The sequence below is a fragment of the Poeciliopsis prolifica genome, unplaced genomic scaffold (assembly GCF_027474105.1).
Source record: "Poeciliopsis prolifica strain line A6 unplaced genomic scaffold, Auburn_PproV2 SCAFFOLD010, whole genome shotgun sequence".
In the NCBI taxonomy this organism is placed as follows: Eukaryota; Metazoa; Chordata; class Actinopteri; order Cyprinodontiformes; family Poeciliidae; genus Poeciliopsis; species Poeciliopsis prolifica.
The window spans coordinates 10,091,978-10,117,054 of record NW_026562385.1 but is presented as its reverse complement, the minus strand read 5'-3'; the positions used below and the strand labels follow the sequence as shown (position 1 = coordinate 10,117,054).

Sequence of the window (25,077 nt, the reverse complement as noted above, 5' to 3'; positions counted from 1 at the left end):
GAGAAGTTTGAAGGATAAAGGATTGTGAGCAGCATGTATATGAGATTGATTGACAGCTTTAAGACCTGCCTCCTGGCTCTGATTGGTTGTTTCCAGTTCGCACTGAAATAAAGCGGAGGAGATAAAATCGTTTTTCACAGATAACACGTCTCAAGAACAAATATGTACTTTTTTTTTTTTTACAAAATAAATAAAAGCCAAACTTTGACGTTTTGAGAGAGGGTTGTTGTCGTACCGGCTAAGGGTGCCAGAACCCGGAGGAGCTGGAGGGCCTCAGATGAGCTCGAGCGGAGCGCCAGCAGCAGTGTGGGTCACGGAGGGGGACAGGCCCCGACCACAGCCGCCCCTCCGCACCGTCACCATATGGCTGCGGTTTCTCGGGCGGCCCTCTCCAGTCGTGTTCTGCTCCTGCAGGAAGTCCTGCGGGCCTGGAGCGGCAGAGCGCCAACCTGTGTGTGGCAGCATCACACACAGGTTGTGTGTGCTGCTCACACAAAGCACAAAGACGCCTGATGAAAGACATTATGAATCATTTCAAATGACATGCAGAGTCAAACAAGTGAAGGGATTTAAAAAAAAAGAAACAAACAAGAAAAAACTCACTGCCATCCATCTGAAACTTATACTTTTATTATTAATACTCAACACTTCATTTTGTTCATCATGTACAAAGAGAAAGAATAGTCTTATTTCAGCACTTATAATGGTAGATATCGGCATTATCCTTATTAGAAGTACCTTAATGATGCTTTTGTTTTTTTTCCTTTTTTGCAATTTTGTCATGACATGGTTAAATTTGCTATTGAGAATACGTCAATCATTTTTAATACAAAAAAGGTGAAGGTAAATACTTTCCCCCCCAGTATTTGGTATATACAGAACCTATACAATTAGCTGTTTTTGTGTTTTTTTTTTCTGCTGTAAAAATTTTGGCATTATTTCAAAGAAAACGGCCAAGAAAAAGAGAAAACGACGGCCAGGAGCAAATGTTCTGTGTATGATGATGACACTACTCGTATGTTACCCTTCCGCCAGCCGCGGTCACTGTGGTCGAGTGACGCGGTCTCGGTGGGTTTCGGCGACTTCGTCTCGCTTTGGGAAAAGCATTGCGTTGCAACCCCTTATGCGACACCGAGGAAACACCTCAGGAACGACAGCGGGTGAAGATGGAAAACGGGAATATTGAACAGAACTGTACACAGTTGAGTAGAAAATTTGATGTGCATCAATATGAAGCAGTATCAAGAGATAGTACACATACAGCACATTGAAAAGTATCCCGACCCCTTAAACTCTAACACATTTTGGGGTTTTATGTGATAAATCGACACAAAGCCAGGTATAATTGTCAAAGTGGAAGGGAATTTATATATAGTTAAAAAAAAAAAAAACTTCCCAAAAATAAATGTGGTATAAATTTGAATTCAGACCCCTTTTCTTTGATCCCCCTAAAAAAAAATAACACAATCACTTAACTTCAAATGAAAACCAGTAGCATCCCCAGAGTGTAATTTGATCCCATCTCTGAAAAAATAAGAGAAATTATTTTATTTAGGGGTGTCAGAGTAGATGTGGCTCAAAGCAGTTATGTCAACATTTCAGATCTTTACTTCTAAAAGAAAATTCTTTACACTTTGCTGCATTCAACCACGTTTCCTTTGACACGCTTAAATAAAAACAGAAAAAAAACCTTTTATTTGAGGAAATGTTTGAAAACCATTTTCCTCTTCGATATGCCGCAATAAACAAAAAGTAATCAGACGTAGATATTGAATAGAGGCGAAAACTATGGATGATTTTTCTTAGAAATTTGGCAGATCCCCAATTCAACTTCAACTCGCTCTATCAGATAAAATCCCAGTAAAAGGTATTGCAGTTTCATGCGACAAAGTTTAAGAGCCACGGATTCTTCTGCAAGGCACAGTATACCCAGACAAACACACACGGACGTCTGTAACTAAAACATGAAGGGGAACAGAAAAAATGTTTTCAGTGAACAGAGAGAAACTGATGAGAGTGCGAACTGCTGAGTTACATAAAGGTTCAGAACAATCAGTTCTGTAATATCACAGTTGAATTCTTCCTGTCTGCATGGGATGAAATCACATGACTGACTCATTTTTTTGTTGTCATTATTATTTCTGTTTTCAAATAAACACAAGCAGTTTCAAAGTCGGGAAAGTGAATGTCACCAGACACCCGTTTTTTTTTTCTCCCCTTGTTCCGGTCTTTGTTCCTGATAGAAAGGGGAAAAAAAACATCTTTCATACGCGTGTCACAGCCACTACTACTTCTTCTTCGTGTGTCAACACTGGGGAAAGAGGGGACACAGTGTTTTGCCCTTCGCCACCCAAATGCGATGCGACATGCTCTTTTGCAAAAAAAGGAGACTGGGCCCAATTTGGCCTTAAGGGGGAATAAAGACTCCTGACAAGCCCGAGTTAATCTGCTTCACCTGAGCTGTAGGGGTGAAAATCTCATGTTTTAACAGTATCAGGTACACCTCAACAGAGTTAGCTAGCCCTAGCTAACCACCCTGACGTTAGCTAGCCCTAGCTTACTACCTTGACGTTAGCTAGGACTAGCTAATCACCCTGATATTAGCTAGCACTAACTAATCACCCTGACTTTAACTAGCACAAGCTAACCACCTTTATGTTAGCTAGCCCTATCTAACCACCCTGACGTTAGCTAGGACGAGCTAATCACCTTAATGTTAGCTAGCCCTAGCTTACCACCCTGACGTTAGCTAGGACTAGCTAATCACCCTGATATTAGCTAGCACTAACTAATCACCCTGACTTTAACTAGCACAAGCTAACCACCTTTATGTCTGCTAGCCCTATCTAACCACCCTGACGTTAGCTAGGACAAGCTAACCACCTTTATGTTAGCTAGCCCTATTTAACCACCTTTATGTTAGCTAGCCCTATTTCACCACCCTGATGTTAGCTAGCCCTACCTTACCACCCTGACGTTAGCTAGGACTAGCTAACTACCCTGACATTAGCTAGCACAAGCTAACCACCTTTATGTTAGCTAGCTCTAGCTAACCACCCTAACATTAGCTAGGACTAGCTAATCACCCTGACTTTAACTAGCACAAGTTAACCACCTTAATGTTAGCTAGCCCTAGCTAACCACCCTAACATTAGCTAGGACTAGCTAACCACCCTGACAGTAACTAGCCCTACCTAACTACCCTGCTCTTGTAAAACAAGAGCTGATAAATTAGCATATTTAGAGTACAATATGAACATTGTTTGGTTGTGCTGTTTATTGCAAATGACTTGAATTATTTCAGTGCCTTGCAGAGGGGGGAGAAAATGGACCGCTAACAGAGTTTATGTGCACACTGATACATTTTTCACTTTTCAATCAACCCCGTGGACACGAAAGCAGTTAGAGAGAAAAGAAGAAAGAAAGAAAGAAAAAACAACAGTGGAGAGATGAATTTCTTCTCTCGGGGTGTTGGAGAAGATTACACAGACTTATTGGAATTAGAGCCACACAAAATAAGGAGGAGAAAAATCATCTCCGAATGCATGGCGTCCCACATGCACCCGCTGCAAATTAATGAAGCCGTTTCTCTCTCTCTAATGCAGAGGATCACACAAAAGAGCTGAGACACATCAATAAAAAGACCTGAGATAAGTAAATAAATCAAAATGGATAAAATGAACGAGAATACGAAACATTTTAGGGCTGTTAGGCTGTCAAGTAACACAGTTTAGCAACGCGAGTTTAAATAAAGGAGCGGGGGGAAAGCCTGCACAAAATGAGACACGACGGAACAAATGTTTCACCTTTTAATAAGGGGTTGCACAAATGCATTTCAGCCGCACTCTGATGGAGATGAATCTGCACTTCGGCTTGGGTTGGTTTCTCCACAATATTTCACCGAAACTCTCAGCAACATCAACATTGGAAAAACGTCCGGTGTGCCTAAGTGTGTGTGTGTAATCTTCCATTACCACAGTGATGTCTATCCCAAACAAAGAGAGGGAGCAGGATAGGCCGGGCCGATGATGGCTCTAAATTCTGTGTGCAATTACCGTTTAGAGCCCAAGTCCCCAAAAAAATGGGCAACAAGAAACACAAACGCCTCAGAAACCTTTGAACGAGAATGGCTGCTTCGAAACGAAGGGTCACAAGACACTGCTGCCTCTATATGCAAATATCACCTCTGTATACATGTAATATCGTATCATAAATGTTTAGATAATTGAATCTATGCCGAGAAGCATGGAGAAAGAGCTTATCTTAAAAAGATAGAGTCTAACACAATCCAAGGGAAACTTAACATAGACTCCTAAAACTAAGCTTTCCCTTTTTAATCACTAAACGTCTACACCTACAGTAAATTATCCTCAGTTTGCAACAATTTAGAGAAAATAATAATAATTAAAAAAATTCTGAACTCTTAACATAATCCGTATTGGTAAAACTATTATAATCAAGTAAACATGAGATTTAAAGAAAAAGATAAAAAGGTTCAATTATATCACTTATGATTAGTAATATTTGTGTCTTATTCTATATTTTGCATATTTTTATTCTTTTTTTTTGTTGATTTTATGAGTTTTTATCACAGCTTTATTTCTTAAATTGTAAAACATACTGAAAGTTACATCCTGTCTGTCTGTTTTACTGTACAAAGTGAAAAGATTCTTAAATATATATTTATTTACACAAAAAAGATCGAACGTACTAATGCTGACACTGATGCCCAAATCGACGTCTCTCATGTTCCTAAAGGGGCAGTTCTGGGTTTTTGAAGCGAGGCTCTGTAAAGTTAGCACTGGCTGTGACAGAAAAACGTCGTGTTGCAGTCGCTTTATAGAAAGGCTAAGAAATGGTCGGATTTGAGCCAGAAATATGTCCAGAAAACGTTCCAATGAATAAAACAAAACACTATATTAGCAGATCTAACCTGTTTATTATTAGCAGCGAGTCTTCCGCTAATTAAAGGCTGATATTATTTTGGTTTATCAAAAGAAATGTATGTCACAGCTGTCTAACGCGGATGAAATAAACACATTTTATGTTTGCAAAATAGACGTATGCTGGGGCAAACTGTGTGGCGTCCCATTTAGGGATAAGGTATATTAATATGCTCTGTCATCAACTTTTTTCTGTCTGACCATCTTGGGCTTAACATGTAACGCTCTATAAATGGTCTAAGTGCGCCCCCTAGAGGCTAAACAATCCCAAGCTGAAATAATCAAAAAGTAGGTCAGACTGCCCATGTGTTGGAGCCGCTCCAAGTATTTAGCATGAGTGAATTTTCCAAGCAAACAGAGCCTTTGCATGGTGTCGCGTGAAATTAAGTAATGTTATCACCGGATCGTTGCCGTGGCATTTTTGTAGCACCTACTATTCATGTTGTAGCTAATGCCTATGATTTTTCCGTATGCTGAAAATAGGCGATGCACTCTGGCTTAACTAGTGATGGAGCTGGCAGCTGTACCGTCGAATCTGCAGGAAGACTTTTGTTGAAACTGCCGTGTGTCTGACGTGTCACACCTTCTTCCCTGTTCTACTTAACTCGCTGCGATAACGGATCTTTCTTGTGCAGCTAAAGAAGCTACTCTTGATAACATCACAGAGCCTCACTTCAAAAATCCTAACTGGCCATTAATTTCTGCGTTAAACCCTTCTTCCGCCTTGCTGAGTTTGGGTCACCTGAACTTCCAAAATGTGTATAAAAATTCCAGAGATCCCAAGTTATTTATTAGGAGTGTCTTGGGGTGTGTGTGTGGGAGGGAGGGTGCATCTGATTTAAGGCTAACTCGATCAGTCTCAGTGTTATCCGAGGAGTTAGGGAGTAGAGGCTGTTGAAGTAATGAATATTTAACAGCGTGATTAGGGGGAAAGAAAGCACTTACTGTTGAATAATGGTCTGCTTCTCTTCAAACGCACAAACACACATATCAACCTATTGCATGAGTGCTTTTATATTGGGGTGTGACATAATTACAAAAAATCATTTGACACACAGTCCGGTAGGTCCTCTCTGTGGCCAGTACTCCTGTGTGATAACTCTCAGCCCTTGAACTTGTGACACCAACCAATCATAGATCGGACCTTCAAATAACTAATAGAAGCCTCTGAAGTCTGTACATGATGAGTCATCAACTTGGGGTGAGGGATCATAAGGCATGTCTACTGAGTGCCTGAACCTACACTGAGTAAAATGTCCTGTGCAATAAATGAGGCCTCTTTAGCTAAAGACTATCTACAACAGTCGGAGTAAAAAAGAAAAACAATCTTTTGCAAAGCAGCTGCCTTCCCGGTGCCAAGCCAGTTCCTCAACCCTGCCTTTTATACCAGCTTCTTCTACAACTTTATTGTAGCAGGTCTGCATAAGTGACAGTGCATAATGTTGGTTTTACACAATGTCCGAGCGAAGCTTTCTGTGCGAACCTTCCAGACTGTTGGTGTGATGTGAAGGAGTGCTAGCAAGAACCAAGTGACAGGTGTTGTGCAGGATGGATAAAACAGGTGGTCTATAGGCTTCCGTTGCTATGAACTGAGACACATCAGCTTATTAGTAACAGTGGGACATCCTGATTACGTCTGGTTCATAAAACACCATTCATACCTGACATATGAAATATTTTTACGAAGGTATAAAAGATCTCAAAACAGCGTCTTGTATGGAAACCATCATCATCAGCAGCCCGCTGTCGAATTTCTGCAGCGGGTTTGGCTCATATGTGACGGCAACACGGGGCAGCCTGAATGAGCGCTGGTCTGTTCTGGTGCAGCTGTGTGTGAACTGGAGGACACTTCCACTGGAGACCTTTAAGGCACGTCCTTCCTCTCAGTAGCTTCTGGTGAAAACGTTGTTCTTCACAGTAACACGAGTTCAGACTGACAAAAAAAAAAAACTGAAGAGAAACAAAAGAAACTGTGTGTGTTTTGAAGCATGTGCGTGCTTGATTATTAGGAATGTCTTAAAATATCAAGAATTTCCCAACTCCAAATGTGTCTTTGAAATCCTGGAGCACATACACGAATGGTCATGGAGTAAAATATTCTACAGAAAACAGAAGAAAACACAGGAGTAAAAGACTCAGTCTTTCTGGCTTGTTGGTCGAACCAAGAACAATCTTCCTGGCATCACCAGGAGCAAATGGAACACAACCACTACAGATATTTAGAGAATAGTCAAATACTATACCAACAGAATATAAAACAAAAGGTCTGGTCTCACAAGCAGAGTTACCATAAACAGCATGAATGTCTTTGTTATTCACAACGTTATTGTTGTTCGTGTACCCTGTTTTTCTATAAGAATATCTTATTATCATTCATGATTGTATTTCTCATCAGCAAACAGCTCTTGAGGTGTCAAAGATACGGAGGAGAAGTTGGGACGGAGAAGAAGAGGAGTGGGTAAGGGTTCAGGGAGAGATGTCCAAGACAGGCTGTGTTGTGGCTCTCGCTTATGTGACGACGTCTAATCTCTAAATTGTCACAGGGGTACATGGGCAGGTCTCTCCCGTAGCCACTCTTGCTGTGGTTCCTCACAAGCACCCAACAGGAGCCCTCAAACTGTGGCCCCTGTAGAAAACTAAAACAAGGTGATGCTTTGTCAAGATATCAATTACGCACAGTGACTTCTAGCACACCAGTGGCTATGAGGATGGAACTTGTTGAAGTGTAGGGCTTTTGTGAGATTAAAGACAATGTTGATTGATTGTATGTGGATGTAAAAGTAGAATAGCTTTGGCCATTTTAAGAGAGGTTTAGCATCCTTAACCCCCTAAGGATGTCCTGATATTTTATTCCCATCTTCATTCTCTATCTTGTACAACAGTCTCTACCTGTTTTGCCTTTGCCACTCATTTGACCCCTCTTTAAGTCATCTTTGTGCCACCATGATCTTAAGCTGCTTTGTGTCCATTTAGTTCTAAGAAATACCCCTGATCTCCAAACACTTTGAACCTCTGATGCGCTCCTCCTTCTTCCTCTTTGTCTCTTACACGTCAGACTCAATGCTAGAGAGTTTCTCGTACACATGGCCATTGCTTCCATTGAAGGGACGTGGGGGTCCGACTGCCAACATAGACCCGTGATGGTTCATCCCACCAAGACTGAGCTCTTTTGGGAACCGGGGGGGCACATTGGACATCCCCCCAGCTGTGGCAGATGCTGGCAGATATGACGTTGCACTCAATTGACTCCTGAAGTCACCTCTGCTGTTTTGGGGAAGTTGTTGTTGCTGCTGCTGCTGTTGCTTTGTCAGGTAATATTGTTTGGCTCCATGCATCAGACACTGGTCATCACCAAAGGTGGGTATAAAGGGGTTTTGGTTTACCCTGTCAGGGTAAAGAGATTTGGATAAAGAGAATGCTGCCCCACCTCCACCTTCCATCAAAGATCTGTCTCTCATGTCTCTCTCTCCAATGGAGCGGCGGTGGAGGCCCTCACCTCCTCTGAACAGTCCAAATGGGGAACCAGAGCTTTTTTGGCTCTCACCTCCATAAAACAATGGGTCTCTGTCCCTTTCCCTTTCTGAGCCCCCATGGCGTTCAAATATGTGTGCAAAGGGGCTGTTTTCTTCCATGTAGCGTTCTTTCTCTTTCAAACTAACACTCCTTGGTGGGGGCAGCATTCCTCCCATCCCAGGTCCACCCATGCCTCCCCCTAAGCCTCCCATTAGACTTCCCATTCCACCTGATTCTTCTTTCTGGAGGTCAACAAATGTGTCGTATGAATGTTGACGCCTTAGCTGCTTCCCAAATCCTCCACTCTTTCTCCTCTGCTGGGCCTGAGATTGAGCCTGAGGACCTGCGGTCATACCTCCCACTCCTCCCCCGCCTTTCCCTCCCCCCATTTGTTCCAAGGGGTGGTTATTGTCCTCACTGATATCGTAAAGGTTTCCTGTCTTTTTACAACCCTCACAACGCATGCAGGTTGCAGAGCTCGGGCGGCTGCCACCAGCTGAGGACCCACAGCCCATGCCACTTGAATACCCACCACCTCCTCCATGAATGGACATCTGCTTGCCCCCACTAGCTCGACAGTTCCTGCACTCCCATTCTCCCCCTGTCAATCCAGACCCTGGCCCACCCTTTGAGTCAGACTTCTTGGGTTTGCTTTTCAGAAAGTCTTCAACTGGCACCAAGGAGGTGCATGTTGGCACTCCTCCATCTCTGTTTCCAGGACCCTCTGTCAAGTCCACATGCTCCCACTGAGGGACCCCCTCTTTGGGACGAAACTGGTCAAGATAAAAGTCCCGAACACTCTCCTTTTCCCTGAAGAGGTAAGAGTTCCCATTGCCGTTTCCTCCTCCACCCCCTCGCTTGCGTTCAGAGGGCAATAGTGGCGGGGAGGCAGAGCGTTGGCTGTGGTAGTGGTGGTGGCTGATGTGGTAGGGTTTCCTCCTATAACCCAGCTCAATTTCGTCCAGTTCCCGTCTGGACTTTGCAGAGGCCGGCCTCTTTTTTAAGCTGTCTCGGTACTGTTTGCGCTTCTTGGCATTACCCTCCAAGTTTCCGTATGTTACAGTGTGTGTGGAAATGTCTGAAACATCTGAGCGTATATTTCCATCATCGTCTCCTCTCCCCCCACAGTAGCTAGGTCCCGGAATGTAAGTGGAGCTTGAGGCACCACCTTTAAAGGAGAACTTCCCATAGACATCAGGCAGTCCTCCCTTGAAGCTCTGGCCTGAGGGAGGAGTCTGTCCAGACAACAGGTCAAACTTGCTCATGTTCCTGTGGGTCAGAGCTGAGCAAGGTTGGGTGGTGAAAATAGGAGCCACTCCCCCACCCAGGCTGTCACAGTCAAACATGCCACCCTCCAGAGAACTAGCACTGCCCAAACTGTGGGGTCTGTTGGGAGGAGGACCAGTGAGCCCTGGGGTTGAACCATGGTGGTGTAGATAGTGATCCTGGTATAAATTGCTGTCCTTGAGATGAAGGTTCCCAAACGTCCTCTCCACTTCATTGATGTAATCACTAAACATGTTGTCTTCAGGCATGTAAGGAGGTTTGCAGTCTGAATGGCCAGCCAAGCTGCGGCGATGCTCCGAGATGTCATAAACAGAAGAGTCTCGACGGATGAAGTCCAGGGCGCTGTGCGGCGAGCCGTTCACCCCCGACAGGGAGGCCATATTCTTGGCAGTGCGTAGGAGGCGCATGATGTTTGAATGGGTGTTGTTCATGGTGGCTGATGGGGAGTTCAACGCAGAGCTGCTCTTCTCTTCGATTTGGACCCCATGTATGCAGCTGTATATTCCCTGTAGAAAAGAGATACGGAGAAGGAGAAGCATTGTCAGTGCTGCACTTTAATGGTAAATGGCCTGTTCTTGTATAGTGCTTTATCAAGTCCAGAAGACCTAAAAGGACTTCACACTACTTTCAGTCATTCACCCATTCAATGGATAATAGCCACAGTAACCCTGGGGCAGTCTGACAGAGGCAAGATACCGCCGGACACTTTGACCATCACCAGCAGTGAGCTGTCCAAGGATATAACGACAGAGGCGGATGGAGCTGGGATTGAACCACCAACTCACCGATTGACAATTCTTGCACAGCTATGATACAGTGCTTCTGGCCACCATTTGCATAATCAAAATTTTTGCATGTACAGTGTCTTGCAAAAGTATCTTCGCTGGATTAGGTCTGGACTTTGACTGGATCATTCTGAAACATAAACACTCTGTATTTTCAAGGTCTGGAATATGAACCTCAAGCCCAATATTGAGTCTTTAGAGGCCCCTAAAAAGGTTTTCTTCCAGCACTGCCCCGTTAGCACCAACCTAAATCTGAAAAGTAAATACATGTATGAAATAATTGTAATCGTCTGCCTACTTTGGTTCAGATCTTCTGTTTTTTCAAACAGGAGTATGCTTCTTTAATTAGCACTCCAGTTATTCCTTAGACACATAGCTGAGGATAACACAAACGTTAAGTGGCTATTTCTTAAAGTACCAGCAGCACTTAAAGAAATATTTCAAGACTGGTGCTGAAAAAATAAATATGTCAGGCAATAAAAGTTTGCTTATCAACCTAATAAATAAACATTAATTATTCCTTCTACGTTTTATTAGAGTATATTTAAAAAGAAAAAGCTTACACCAAAATGCAACCTGACAAATGCTTAGAGTGTAGAGGACAAAAAGTTAGAACAGTCGTATATTGTTAAATAGTGTAGAAATATCCTGTTAAATGCAGATTCTATAAATGAATCTGCATTTAACAGGATAAGGGAGAAAATCAAAACGTTTCGCAGCCGCGAACGTTTCACAGCACGTTCGCGGCTGTGAAACAGAGTGCAATTGATCAACCCTGGAGAGAGAACGGACGATAGGTGATTGATACGGGCGGAGGGATTATAAAACCCTTTCAGATCCACTGGTCAATACCTTCAATCAATGTAATTAGAATCCAGCTCAGCTATTTCCTCTGGCAGTTATTAAAAACCTCAGTTTCACAAGCCTCTTGGCGCCGCTGGCAGCAGCACAATTCCTACTGTAAGACAAGGGCCACACTTAGGGGTGGGGAGGACAAGCCGAGCCCCTCAGAGACAGAAAGACAAACGGCTCCATTTGCATTCAGTGATGTACGATACAATATTCAGATAAAAATGGATGTTGAGCTGAGGGCAAACCAGGCGTGACAGATGAGAACCTCAAAGGAGCAGATCAATCGCTAAGACTGATCCTTCACAGGAGGTTGCTCTGGATAATGTAGCGGCAACTGGCCAAAACTCGGTGGATCTGCGGGATCAGAAATCTTTGACTGTTTGGCGTCTTCTCCGCGAGACCCTCTCAGTTCTTCCACAGTTCCCACATTTCTGGTGATCGGACTGCTGCAACGGCGCGGAAAAGGCTTTGATCTAATATTTATTTCACAAGCAGTGGTATTGCTGTAATTTCACTGTGTTAATAGAAAGAGTTGTTGGGTAAGTAGGTGACGCTGAAGGCACTTGGACGATCCAGGAGGAGAAAGACAAAAACAAACCCGTTCACCTGGTTTGATGATACTTTGGGGGTTTTCCACACAGAAGCATCTCGTCCTGGTTACTGAATTTGTCCCAAAAAATAAAAAATAGTTCTCAAAATGTACTTTCTGGTCACTTTAACTTTTTCACATTTTGTTACTCTAACAAGAGTTACTAAAAACAAAAATGAAATTGGCCTCATTTTCGAACATAAACTTGTTTCCTCAACATTGAACAATGACATCCATGAATAATTTTATTCGACCTATTTTTACTGTTTTTGCTTCCAGCAGTTTTTTAGTTTAAGGGGCGAGTTAGACAGCATTAGTGGCCATCTGAACAAGCTGCAGAGATCCACAGGTGGGGGAATCGGTCAACAAGACGACGATTAGTCGAACACAGACCGATTTCTAAAGAAAGACACGAAGATGGTTTTCTGGTCAGATGAGACAAAAATGTAACTTTTTAACTCGCATGCAAATCTCCATGCGGAGAGAATCTAACATTTCACATCAGTCAGGATGCCCTAAAGTGGAAAACATGTTGGTGGCAGCCTCATGTCGAACAGGGGTTTTCTCAGCAAGGAAGTGGATGAGAGTTGATGAGGATTTAGATAAATACGAGACAATCACTGCAAAAAACCCCCACTAAATAGCTTTTAATGCGAACATCTCAGTACATTTGAAATAAGACAAGACTAACTTACAAGTAACTTTCCAGCAAGATACAGAAACTTGTTTTAAGGAAATACTTTGTAAATCTTGGTTTTTAAAAAAGTTCCACTGGCACATTATCTCACTCATCATGAGACAATATTCCAATGTTCTGAGTAAAATAATCTGCCAGTGGAACTACAACTTTTCCATCAACATTAAAGACTTAAAACAAACTCCTATATCTCTAACTTAAAGTTACCTTTACGTTGGTTTGGTCTTATTTCAACTCCAGGAACTACACCAAAAATACTTGGTAAGACTTTGTGCTTTTGCAGTGCAGCAGAAAACAGTGTAGAAGTAATTAAAAAGCAAAACCTTCATAACCTTCATACTAAAGCACAGATTTACCTTCCAGTAGAACAATGATCCCGAACACACAGAATGAGAAGAAACAGTTAAGATGAAACAATAATTATGTGTTAGAATGGTCCAGTCAAAGTCCCAATCCTGTTGAGAATTAGTGGCAAAACTTGAAAACTGAACATCCAGTCCATACTTACCAAGACTGAAAAAAATAAAAATAAAAAATAGCAGTGAACTACTGTGTGTCACACGAAATCAAATCAAATTCCTGTTTGGGGCAGGAACACGATGGGATGACAATAAATTAAGACCTTTACCTCACCACAACTCTCCTTCCATAACAGATAAAGAACACCATCAGCTCTCCGAACACGGACGTCACAGAAAACGTTTTAAGCGATCAGGCTGATAGATGGCAACGAAACTGCAGATCGTGTATCGCCTCCTAATTTATCACGGTCCAAACGTTGCGCATGTGTACGCTGCGGCGCGCAAATGAACTTCCAAATCATTTGCAGGGAGAGCTGTGCAGAGGGCAGCGATTAAAACCGCCGATACGTTTACAGTTCTGAAGTCATCAGAGGCGTTTTAAATCAATACGACTCATTTGTCTGAGTGTTTTCAGGTGGGACCTGAAGGACCAGGCGAGTCTGAGGAGAGCCGCTCACAAGGCCTTGCAGAGGGAGGGAAGACTAAAGGGCGACCGCGTGACTCACGCCAACCGCGACGGATATCGTTTCTCACGGCGCCGGGCCTAAATGTTAATTGCGGCAATAGTAATAAGCTTTATTAGATGAGGCTATAAAATGAAAGAAAACAGAATCTGTCTGAGGAGCAGAACAAGAGAGAGAGGAAAAGAAAGAAGGAAGAAATGGCTGCTGTTGAGGAGACAAAGTAAATGAGACATGGACGATGTGACGCTTTGGACGTCGGGTTGTGCTGAGATGATAGAGAGTCATAACTCCTGTTGATGTTTTCCTGCCCAGTGCTCTAAATGCAAATCACTTCTTTCTATGAGTGTTTGCCCAGAATATTTTATCATATTGAATCATCTCACTGTAGTCGTGGACACGCGCGGCTCATTCATTTTGCCAGGCTGCGGTAAGGACGGGCCTAATTTCTGCCATTAAGGACGATCGCTGAATGTTACACAAAGCTTAATTGGTATCTGTTCCAGCCACCCATACAAATTGTAATGATGCAATAACAATAATAATAGAAAAGGAAAGAAAAAAAAACCATAAGTGAGCGGCTTGGCTTTGAAAATGAGAAGTCAAATGGCGTTTGAGAGGCAAATGGAAATCGGGGGCTGCTCCACATTTTTCATAAAAAAAATTCAATACTTTTCCAGATTCGGCTAACCTGGATCCCCGGTAACTTTACGATTGTTTTAAAATATAAATGACCAAATACTCGCTGTGGATTTATGACTAATACATCTGCTATAAGAAGCCTCAAAGTATGGAAGAGAGACTGAAGGAACCAAGGACATCCAAATGGACAGAAAGATGGAATAACACAAGGAGGCAATGGAGGGAAGACACATGGAAAGAGAGAAGCAAAACATAGAAACAAGAAAAAATGGAAGGTATGGAAAAATGGAGGATTCAACACTGAAAGGGAAAAAGGAAAAAAGTATGGATGCAAGGAAGGAAGGAAGGAAAGAATGAAAGAATCAACTTCAGAAGTAAATAAAGAGCAACGGACAAAAGAACAAAACCAGGGAGGTTAAAGAAGCATGTAATCAAGAAGGAAGGAAGGAATCATAGACATCAGGGAGGTATAGAAGGAGGAGGGAACATAAAGGATAAGTAGGTAAGAACAGAGACAAATAGGCTTTAAAGAACAGACATACAATACAAGGAAGGACAGAAGTGAGGACAACATTTTGTCAGCTAATAGTCTGAAAGTACAAATATTTTTTCATTTCAGACCAAAAAAAAAAAAAAAACAATAGTGAAGCTCTGTATTATTCCAGAGGGGCACTGGTAAACAGACACGGTTACACATAAACACACATCAACAAACTAAAACGACCATTATGGAGACAGTAATGAAAGCTGGGCACTCAAGCATGATCAGAGAACATGGAGACGATTTTAGCTTTGCTTTCTGGCTGCACAGCTCCGTCAAGGTAACGGCACACCGAATGGAGAGAGAAACAGAGAGAGGAGAGCAGAGAGAGAGAGCAGAGAGAGAGAGAGAGAGAGCAGCAACATGTGGCTCCTCTGCTGTAAATTAGCCACGTGGTTCAGCCTGCACAGGTTCACCTTCAGAGGCATGCAGTGAATTTCACCACAGCCAAGTCAAAACAATTGGGATGCAAATCCAACACCTCGAGGTGACTTTGGTCTCCCGGGACGCGGTAATCTACCCTCGCTGGTTCAGAGGCTGTTTTTTTTTCTCTTCTTCCTTGAGTGAATTATTGATTTCAGCTCAGCATTTTGTAAATGTTTACCTCATGGGCTCCAGGAACGCCTATGAATCACAACAAAAACTAAAGAGGAGAGCTTGTTGTTGTTTTCTGTAAGCGACGAAGGGGAACGTCTGCCAACCTGTGGCCGTCAGAAAATGGAAAATAAATACAGTAACTTAAAAAAAAAACATTTAATCCATTTGTACTTTTATACATTTGGTAGCTGTAAAGGGAAAGGATACAAGTTTGTAAAAGGTAAAAAATAAAAAATTGTATTGAATGTATAACAACTTTTTCTCAGTGGTATGTCGGTGTACAGACTGAAACTGTTATCATTTCAGATTGAACAGAGTATCTGTGAACATCAATTTTCAAGGATTTGCAAAGGTTTTTAACCGGATTTAAGCTGCACTTTGACTAGGCCACGCAATCATATGGATACGCCTTGACCCTTCCTAATAAGGATCAGTGGAACAAATTCAGGAATTATTTGTTACAGGAAGTAGATGGTTGAAAAAATACTTTTGAATTCAAAGTTTAATGTTTCAATATGATGCTACCAGTGTCTTTAGTGCAAGATATTTAATATGTCAGGACATGAAGACCACCCAACTCGTCTGGACCATCTTACACTGTAAAAAAGGGAAAAAAAAGTACATTTCTACAGTAAATTGCCGGCTGCTGTTGTTGCCAGAACTCCATCATAAAATCTGAGGTAAAACATTTCTTTCTTTCTCTTTTTCCTTCTCTCTTTCAGCGTTAGATGGCACCGTCATTGTTGGCTTTGTGGTTAAAAATGGTGCTGTAGTCGATGCTTTACTGTAATAGAAAATTTAACTTACAGGAAAAATAGTGACTATAAAATGTGCATTAATTTATTAGTGGAAACTTGACGTCAAATCAAACAGTTTTAAATTGCTTTGTATCTTACGACTTTTTCCTGTCACAATTTTACAGTTTATGGCCGTTAAATGTGCAGATTTTATTTATTTTAAATTTTTTTTTACAGTGCAGTCCTCGCTCCCTCTCGGCCCCCCAACACCTTTCCCCTCTGTCTCCTCACCCTGCTGACGCTGAAGACGAAGCCGGGCTGGCCGGAGCAGACGCCCATGAAGCAGAAGCGCAGCTGCCAGTAGAACCAGTGCTCGCAGATGAAGGTGATGAGGGAGAGAGCCATGGCGGCGCCCAGCATGTAGAAGACCCCGGCCATGTTGTCCACGTCCAGCTGGCTGGACATCACCTCGTTCTTCTCGTGGTGGCAGATCCCCGTCAGCCACAGGGACTCCAGCTCCTCCATCTCACCTGGAGGAGGGGGAATGACATTGCAGAGAGGGAATATTAGGGGAAGGACGGAGGCAAGGAGAAGGTGAGGACTGCAACAGATGGTATGACGGGGGAAGGAAGCTGGGAGAGATGGATGAGGAGGGGGGGGAAGAAAGAGAGGCATAAGGAGTTGATGGCGCACTAAAACAGACAATGGAGGCGAACAGTGAAAGGTTGGGAAGTGGTGGGAATGGACATTAAAAACACAGCTGAGAGGACGGGCGTGACGTCGCAAAGAGTTGGCGTGGGACGGCGAAATGATGACGCAGCAGATGAAACGAGGGTTCAATGAACGGTTGGAGGGGCAGCGGCCAGCAGAAACACACACAGGCGCACGTCGATGACATCAAACGTTTCGGTCCCAGCATATGCTCACAGGTGCGTGTGACGGCGCTCTGTCAGCTCGCGGTCCCGTTTGTGGGTCACCTTCTGTTTCATCACAAGCTGCTCTCAATCAGAGCAGAGAGAGGCATGGCGAGAATCGCTTAATTAATCATACAGTCAGCGGCGGCGGCTGCACCGTCAGGAGAAAGCAGAGATACGGAAAACGCACGGCACACCTCCTCTGTGGAGCCGTCGACGAACTAGACAATTAGAGATTACTTTTTCTCACTTTGAAAGTGTAATTATGTGTGACAGTATGAAATTTCCTGATAATCTCTTCACAACACGGCTGCGCATTTCCATCTCTGTAGAAGACGATGGAAAAATTTAACAGTTCCTGAATGACAAAAAAAAAAAAAATGCATGCATCTCTTTCTCAGGGTTTCCTGCTTTTAAGTAGAGCTGTAGTCGAGATGCAGGAAGTACAAAAAGGAAGCTGTGCATCTTGTAAATGAAGAGACTAGATCCCTGCGGGAAGCAGAGGCAAACAGGAAGTTTGGTGATATGGTGTGAAAACCTCCCACTCTCTTTCACCGATAAAACCTAAGAGATGTTTTGAACAGCAGGACAAAAGGTGAATCAAGTGAGGTAGTTTCTCTGAATGCAGAGATTTAACTGGGATAATGGGCAGTGGCAGGAATACAGGGAAAAACTTTAGCCTTTCAAGAGAGAGAGTTGGCAACCCTGATTCGTTGGTGTAACACAATTTTGTAGCAAAGGATTTCATGACATTATAAAGGTAAACTAGTCTGTCTTGTGTATCGAAATAAGAAAGTAAGTAGTTCTCGACCTGCTCTGATAGTAAGAGCGGTTCTCCAAATGCAATTTATTTGTGGGAATACCAAGACGAGCTACCAATGTGGAAGTCAGTATCTGATTTGTACCGTAATTTCCGCACTACGAGCCGCTACTTTGAACACTGCGATGTGACTAATGTAGAAATTTAGACGGAAAAGGCTGGGGTGATCAGGAGGATGGCACAAGTTGAAGGACAAATTTACCACCAGATGCAGACTGCCATCAGTCTCTTTTTGTTAAATTCTGAGACTGATCAAACTTGAACTAGATGAATAAATACACCGAAGATTCAAAGCTTCAGACTAAGCCTGCTGCAATAAATCAATTAATCGCGTGACAAATTAAAATGCACTCTGTAATTTCCATTTGCGCAACTGTTCATTTCTCTTGCGTCTGTCTATCTTTCTACCAAAGTCTGGATGACAAAAGTCTTCAGTCTGGTCCATTGGTCTCCACAAGCTCTTTTTTTAAAGGCAATTCTGTTCACAGAGACGTCATAGTTCATCTCATTCATTGTTCATTTGATTCATTAAATGTCTTCCAGGTCCAGTGTTAAATGTTCGTTACAAATTAAAGTTTATTGATCTTTGACGTGTACTTGCATTATTATTCCACTACCTTTTCATCACTTCAAAATGGTCTCAAAACAACAATATTATCATTTACCGCAATATCATTTGGGATGATGTATCGTCCAGTAGAATTTGTTGTCGTTGGCCTATTTCAACCTGATCAAACCTTTTTCCGATGAGAACGTAAAGAGCATCTTCAACAATAATTCGGGGTATTAGAATCACTTCAGATCTGGACAAGCACAATGAAAACACTCATAGAACAGGTTAAACTTTTTTGAGATCTTCTGATGTTATGCAGCAAGTCTTGGTTGATGAGAAAAAGGTCAAGCCACGTGAAAACTTTCTATTTTATAGAAAAAAACTGGAATTAAATGTGTAGTTTCCGTTTTTGTAGGACAGCTCTTGTATATAAATTTTGCTCCCGTCTGCGTCAAACAACCCGCACACTCCCTCCACAGTGAACCACGGGGCTTTCCGCGTGAGCCGGATCCCTTTCTAGGCCACGAGGAGCCGAGTGGACGGCGAGGCGTGGCAAAGTGACATTGAAATCCTCAGAGGTTGTGAGATGGGGGCCACTCGGTTCCTGCAGTGGCACGGGACGGAGGGGGGAGCGTTGCAGCGAGCCGACCCACATTCACGTACAAACATACACGAGCGACTCTAAAAGTTGGGACGAATGTAGCTAGATCAGAAACTGTTGGTACTGGTGATCGATAAGTAAAGAGTTGATGAATGGAGAACACTCATTAGACTCTTTGGATGTGGGCTGGCAGAAATCAACATCTCCCTTAAACACGCAGGATCTCGACACTTTCTCACTCGTTTCACACGCATCGGCTCATTTTCAGAGGGCTGACCCACATTCACATGTGCGCGCCTTCACACATGCGCTCTCACACAGCGCCCAGAGTCGAGATACCCCAGGAGCTACGCTGGCGCCCCTAACTGGGACACAATGAAGCGGGGCTCCCGGACGGCCCTCGTTGCAGGAGGCTCACAATGTGCTGGAGCGCGTCCAGCCGAGTTGGCTCCGAGACGCGAGAAAACCTCCGGACACATTAAACTCCTCTTACATTTTCCGTTCCGCGTTTAATTGCGTATCAAGAAGGGTCAGCCTGATGACACAGCGGGTGCAGCTGCTGAGTCTGGCATGGGTTGGCTTTCAGTACGACAAGGTTTGAAAGATGTTTCAAATCAACTTGGATGAGCAGTTTAACGTGAAAATTGACTTATTTGACCTTTACATCATGTACAGGTCGAATACATGATGTTTTTGACCTGTTATTCCCTCATCAAAAACGTACCAGGAGTTTTGTTTTGGTTCTTTCATGCATGTTTGAGAAATCCTTTAATCTCCATGGCAACCATTCCACTGTCCAAAACTCCAGGTTGGACCACGCTCCACCTTCTGGACGCAGTTCCTCCTTGGACCTACAGTTTCCATCTCTCCCCTTGACTCCCCCTCCCACTCAGTTCCTTCAGACTAGCCAGCAGCAATTAGCAACCACCTGGTGGAGCTGCGCATCAGCTGAATTCATTATTCGAGCTGCTTCTCAGTGCAATACTGGTAAAAATGTTGAAGGGTTAATAGAGGTTGTGATGACTTCCTGTAGGAGGAACTTCAGAAAGAGCAGGAGTTTCTTAAAGACACAGAGGCCCAATTTCAAGATGTTTAACTGCAAAGTCAAATTTATTGTAAGTCATACAGCATTTTTATAATTACTTGATCATGCTGTAAAATGACTCTATTTGCCTGGAAAACACATAATACTGCCATTTAAGAATGTCTGTCTGACCATTCCTGCTGTTTAAACTCTTTTTAATGAGATGTCAGAAAAGGCAACAGATTAAACAGAGTTTTCTCCGACTTGTAGATGGATGCAATGCTGCCCTGCCCCCACCTGTAGCTGCGAAAAACCGGTCATCAGCTGAAAGAAGAGCACCCAAGATTTTTAGGAACATAGCGGTTGAGCGAACCGACAGGGAGACTGATACTCCCAGTGAGTGTTGTTGAAGGAAACGGTGAGTCAGATCACAAGCTTTCTCAACAATGGTGTTGAGGAATACAGCAAGGAAGCATCAGCTGTTTCCTATGCAGATAAGTTAACCTCTGAGGAAGCAAAATACCAAACCAGTATTAATATTCTCAAGACAAAATACTTTAAAATGTCTTCTTCTTTTTATTTCGAGGCAAACTATGTTTAAATCAGTATATCATGCCCCTTTGACGGCGTTTTAAAAACATATAAAGTAGAAGGTTCTGGTTTAAATAAATTTAAACCAACATTCGTGTGTGCTTACTGAGGAGGCTTGTTTTTGAGCTAATACTGGCTTCTGGGAAACGCAGACTGGGAGAACTGGTTCACCTGTTGACCCACAAATTCTATTACATGTAAAGAGCCATTATTATAAAACGTTTGTTGAAATTTAATCAATGAAAAGCAGAAAAATGCCAACTATTTGGCCTAATTAGCACAGGAAAACAAGAAAGATGGTTGAGAATGTTATTAAACAAATGATTTAAACTTAAACATACCATAGTAACAGATAAAATACCTACATGTGCAGTAATATTTTTCTAGCACTTTGTGGCACAGACCTTCTGTATAAAAATGATTAGCTGTACTCTACCGCTTCAATCTGTACAAAGAGCGACATTCAGACGACATTTAATCGCCACTTGTAGACACCCAATAATGCTCAAGACGGAGCTGGAATAAAGCAGCGTTTCAAAAGCAGAAACCCTGGAGAGTTTGGGCAAAGTCTTACGAAAGCCAAGCGCGATCATAAAGCCGAGGATCCCCACGGCGGAGCTAAACCACAGGTTGCATTGAAGCTCGGTCTTATCTTTCCTTGTCTGAATCTACTTTACATTTAAGTCGCAAAGCTAATCAGAGACCAGTTCCTTAGTAAAGCCAGATTTCTTTTCTCAAACGTGCTAATCAGATGGATAACAGCTTAAAACACGATAACTCATTGCCCTGGAAATGCCGCTGTTGCACCCATAAGGCACTGTACTTCATACAAATACAGCAGCAAATTCAGAAAAGGAGACCAAAAATACAGAGAAAATAAACAGCTTTATGTATCTGTCCCTTACTGTCACTTGAAGACAAAAGGCAACAGTAATGGCAAAATAAAGCTTCCACGTCCCCATTTAAAAATGTAGGATTCTTAGTTTTGTCATCAGATATATATTTCTGGAAATGTTGGAGAAATCCCCCTCCCATGAGCGCCACAGCTCTGGTATCTCAGGGTCTGCATAGACATCACTGCTGCAGAAACAAAGCAGCTATGAGGCAAATAATCCAGCGGTGGCCCAATAATGACATCACTTAATCTCACTCTGCCTCCTCGGACGGTTGAAACTGTATAAACAGTATTAAAAATGATGCCCATACTTTCAAGACAGGACTCCATATTCTATAAATGTAATTTATGCCCTTATGTTCAGACTCAACTAACAAGGGCTTTTCAAAATGGCAGCATGTATGTCACAATAGAAAACAGTGTGACAGCAGCTTTGCACTTGTTAACAAAACTTTTAGTTTTTCACCACTGTGATATTTTGAGTTTTCAGGTGTTTTTGCTTGACAAACAGAAACAGAGCTATTTTTGTGCCTCTTCCAGATGGGATATTGTCTTAGATCCGATATTTTCTCTGATTCTTTCATCAGAGATTGACAGCTGTAAGGCTCCTGACTTCAAACAGTCACCATGTCCTTTTAGAGCTGAGCTCGGTTCAGCTAAATGGATCAAAATCAGTTTAATGAAATGTGAACTTATTTGGAGGCAGCATTTCGATCACACTGGCAAAAGCTAAATGTAGAAGGATCCAATGTTGTTGCTTTAAAAGTCATTTTTTTGTCAACCCGAATATTGCCTGTATGTCTTCTGCTGAAGACCTCTGCTACTTTCTGCCATCTACCTCCTTCGACTTCTTTTAAATCTGATTAATAAAATTATTAGATGAGTAGAAGGTCGCTTACACATGCAATGGTTAGCATGGAGCAGAGGAACAGCACTGCGTGGTTCATTATTGTTCTGCTTTTTGCATTTTTCTTTGCAAGAACACCATTAAAATGATCTTCTTAGAGACTTTAAACAACTTTTTTGTTGATGTTTGCAGATTTATCCCTAGAATAGATTTCCAGCCAACTTTTCAATATGCTCTTTTTCCAATTTCCTCCTCCATCATGCTTTACTTCAGCAGCGTCTTCATGTCCCCAGCTACAAGAAATTCCCCTTACGAGGACAGCGTCATCAGCAGATAAGTTGGTTTCATCCTTTCCCCCTCGCGTCAAGATCGTTGAGAATTTGCTATCAGTTAAAATACGGTCACATATCTGATGCATTCACATGCTGCTGAACCGCTAATCACATCGGTGCAGCCTTCCTGCGAGATGGAGTCGCAGGCAGAGCGCCATCCATGAATAAAAATGGCGCAGAAAACGGCGGGTCGTGCTCACCGTCGCCAAAAAGCTGCAGGATGGCCAGGTCCACGTGTCTCTTCCACCCAGACTCCTTCTGGATGGCGATGCCGTATCCCGTGGTGGCGAAGATGTAGCCGCTGCCAATGGTCACCAGCTTGCAGCCCTCATCCCTGCCGGCCATGTAGTTCAGGACGGCGGCGTCATAAATGAAGGCATCCAGTTTGCTGAGGAAGGAGGGGAAAGACGAAGAGAACGGCAGGGAGAGAGACAGATAGGTTGCAATTAATTAGCACTTAGTAGTCAGACGGCTACAGCTACAACACTCCAATTAACCTGCTAAATAGCACTAAGCCGCCGATAAGAGTAATAGACTTTCACTTGCTTTTGCCAGTGGCTGAGGCTGGCACGCAGGCTGGCGAAAAGGAACGCGAGGAGGAAACTGAAGAGGGGGAGTGAAGGTATTATTAAGGTCATATTACAGTCCTATTCATGTTTAGATGCAGTAACAAAGAAAATGATTTTTCTTTTGTCATTTCTACTATTTGGCAATGAGCTTCTTGTTTCTTTCACAGAGAGTTCTCAAAAAAACTAATACATGTCAATTCAGCACCATTCGGTAATTATTTCCATTGCATCATTATGCTGTAAGTACAGTCTGGCCTCATCCAGTTCTTTTCTGTATATCCATATATTTTACTGCGGTAAAAAAAAATTGCTGCTTGATTGATTTGCTTTTTAGAAAAATGCTCAACAATGGGTTTTGAATAAGACGCACCAAAATACGTGGAAGGTTAAGAAACAGCTTCGCGACAACCTAAACCTCAAACTGTCACAAAGACAGTTTCCTCTCCTGCTTTAAAAAAAAAAAAAAAGATTAATCAAAAGTCTCATAGCTTACGCGATTCATTGGAACTTCAAATTAATGTTGAACAAAAACTTCTGGGAGAACTGGCCTGATCTCTGCTGGGAACAATGCTTTTCAGTCTGGTTGTAAACATGTCTGAACCATGTTGGGGTCTTTACCCGGCCTTCAGACTCTGCAGAGCTTCGTTGACGTTCCTCTGATGGAACGCCGTCATGTAGGTGTGCATCTCTGGATAGTTGTTCCTGATGTTCCTCTCTGTGCTCCCGTTCGGGACCGTGCCAAACCGGAATGGAGGAGAGAAGTCATTGGGACTCTGGAACTAATTACAGGAAAAGAAATGTAAAAAAAAAAAACCTTCACAGCTTTTTTTTTTTTTTAAAGTGATAGGACGGGACCGCTCCGGGCTAGAAACCCTCAACCTCACCTTCTTGTCCGAGAGACCCGTGACTTGATCCACATATTCCTCTTGGATCATGAAAGCAGCCAGGTTGGCAGTGTACGAGGCCAGGAAAATGACAGCGAAGAAGGCCCACACTGACACCATAATTTTACTGGTGGTGCCTTTGGGGTTCTGGACTGGCACGGAGTTGTTGAAGACGAGACCCCAAAGCAGCCAGATGGCCTTACCGATGGTGAAAGACGGGCCGTGAGGCTCTGAAAGAAACAGGCCAGGAGTGTTAAAAAAAAAAGAAACATTTTGATGACTTTCTGAACCAGTGGATTACAAAATAATTTACAATTGCTTTTGTTTTCATTTTGCTATGTTACAATTTAAAAATTAATGTTTTTTAGTGGGGGAGAGGGGAATGAAAAGGTTGTGGGGCCTTTCATTTTTTGTTGAAACTCACATTATCCAGCAAACTCTTTACTATGATTCACATAAATACATTTCTTCAGAACTCTACTAAGTTTGAAAACGACTCCACCCAAATGATCAAACATTAAAAGTGATATTTGTGGAAGGAAATTGTATTATTTGATTACCTTCCGGCAGAATAATGACCCTTAAATGGCAGAGAGCGACAGCAAAAGGTTTCAATCCATCCAGTTAGAGTGGCCTAGTCAAAGTTCAGACCATAATCTAAATGAAAACGTGTTGAAATCTGGAAATTACATTTGGGATTACAGGTGAGCATTTATCATATTGTTTGTCGTGCTAAATTTTCTCTCATGATAAGATTGTGATTTATTGTTGATGCAGTAAATTCAAATTAATATTTTTTTTAAACCATAAAACTGTCAGTTTTGTCTGGATTATTTTCTTACAATTTTCTCCACTATTAGTACAACAATGGTGCATCAGTGC

The 25,077-nt window shown here is 42.5% G+C and overlaps 1 protein-coding gene across 2 annotated transcripts in view; it reads right to left on the bottom strand.

The window, feature by feature from the left end:
* Positions 1-608: 608 nt before the first annotated feature.
* Positions 609-25,077, bottom strand: part of LOC129363377 (glutamate receptor ionotropic, NMDA 2B-like) — a 159,217-nt gene continuing 134,748 nt past the window's right edge. For both annotated transcript variants that reach the window (XM_055035460.1, XM_055035459.1), the window contains exons 13-17: positions 24,196-24,425; positions 23,930-24,090; positions 22,943-23,130; positions 16,457-16,695; positions 609-10,249 (exon numbers count right to left, since the gene is read on the bottom strand). In XM_055035460.1, coding sequence (XP_054891435.1) covers positions 7,988-10,249; positions 16,457-16,695; positions 22,943-23,130; positions 23,930-24,090; positions 24,196-24,425 — 3,080 coding nt within the window. In that variant the 3' untranslated portion in view covers positions 609-7,987. The remainder of the gene's footprint in view (positions 10,250-16,456; positions 16,696-22,942; positions 23,131-23,929; positions 24,091-24,195; positions 24,426-25,077) is intronic.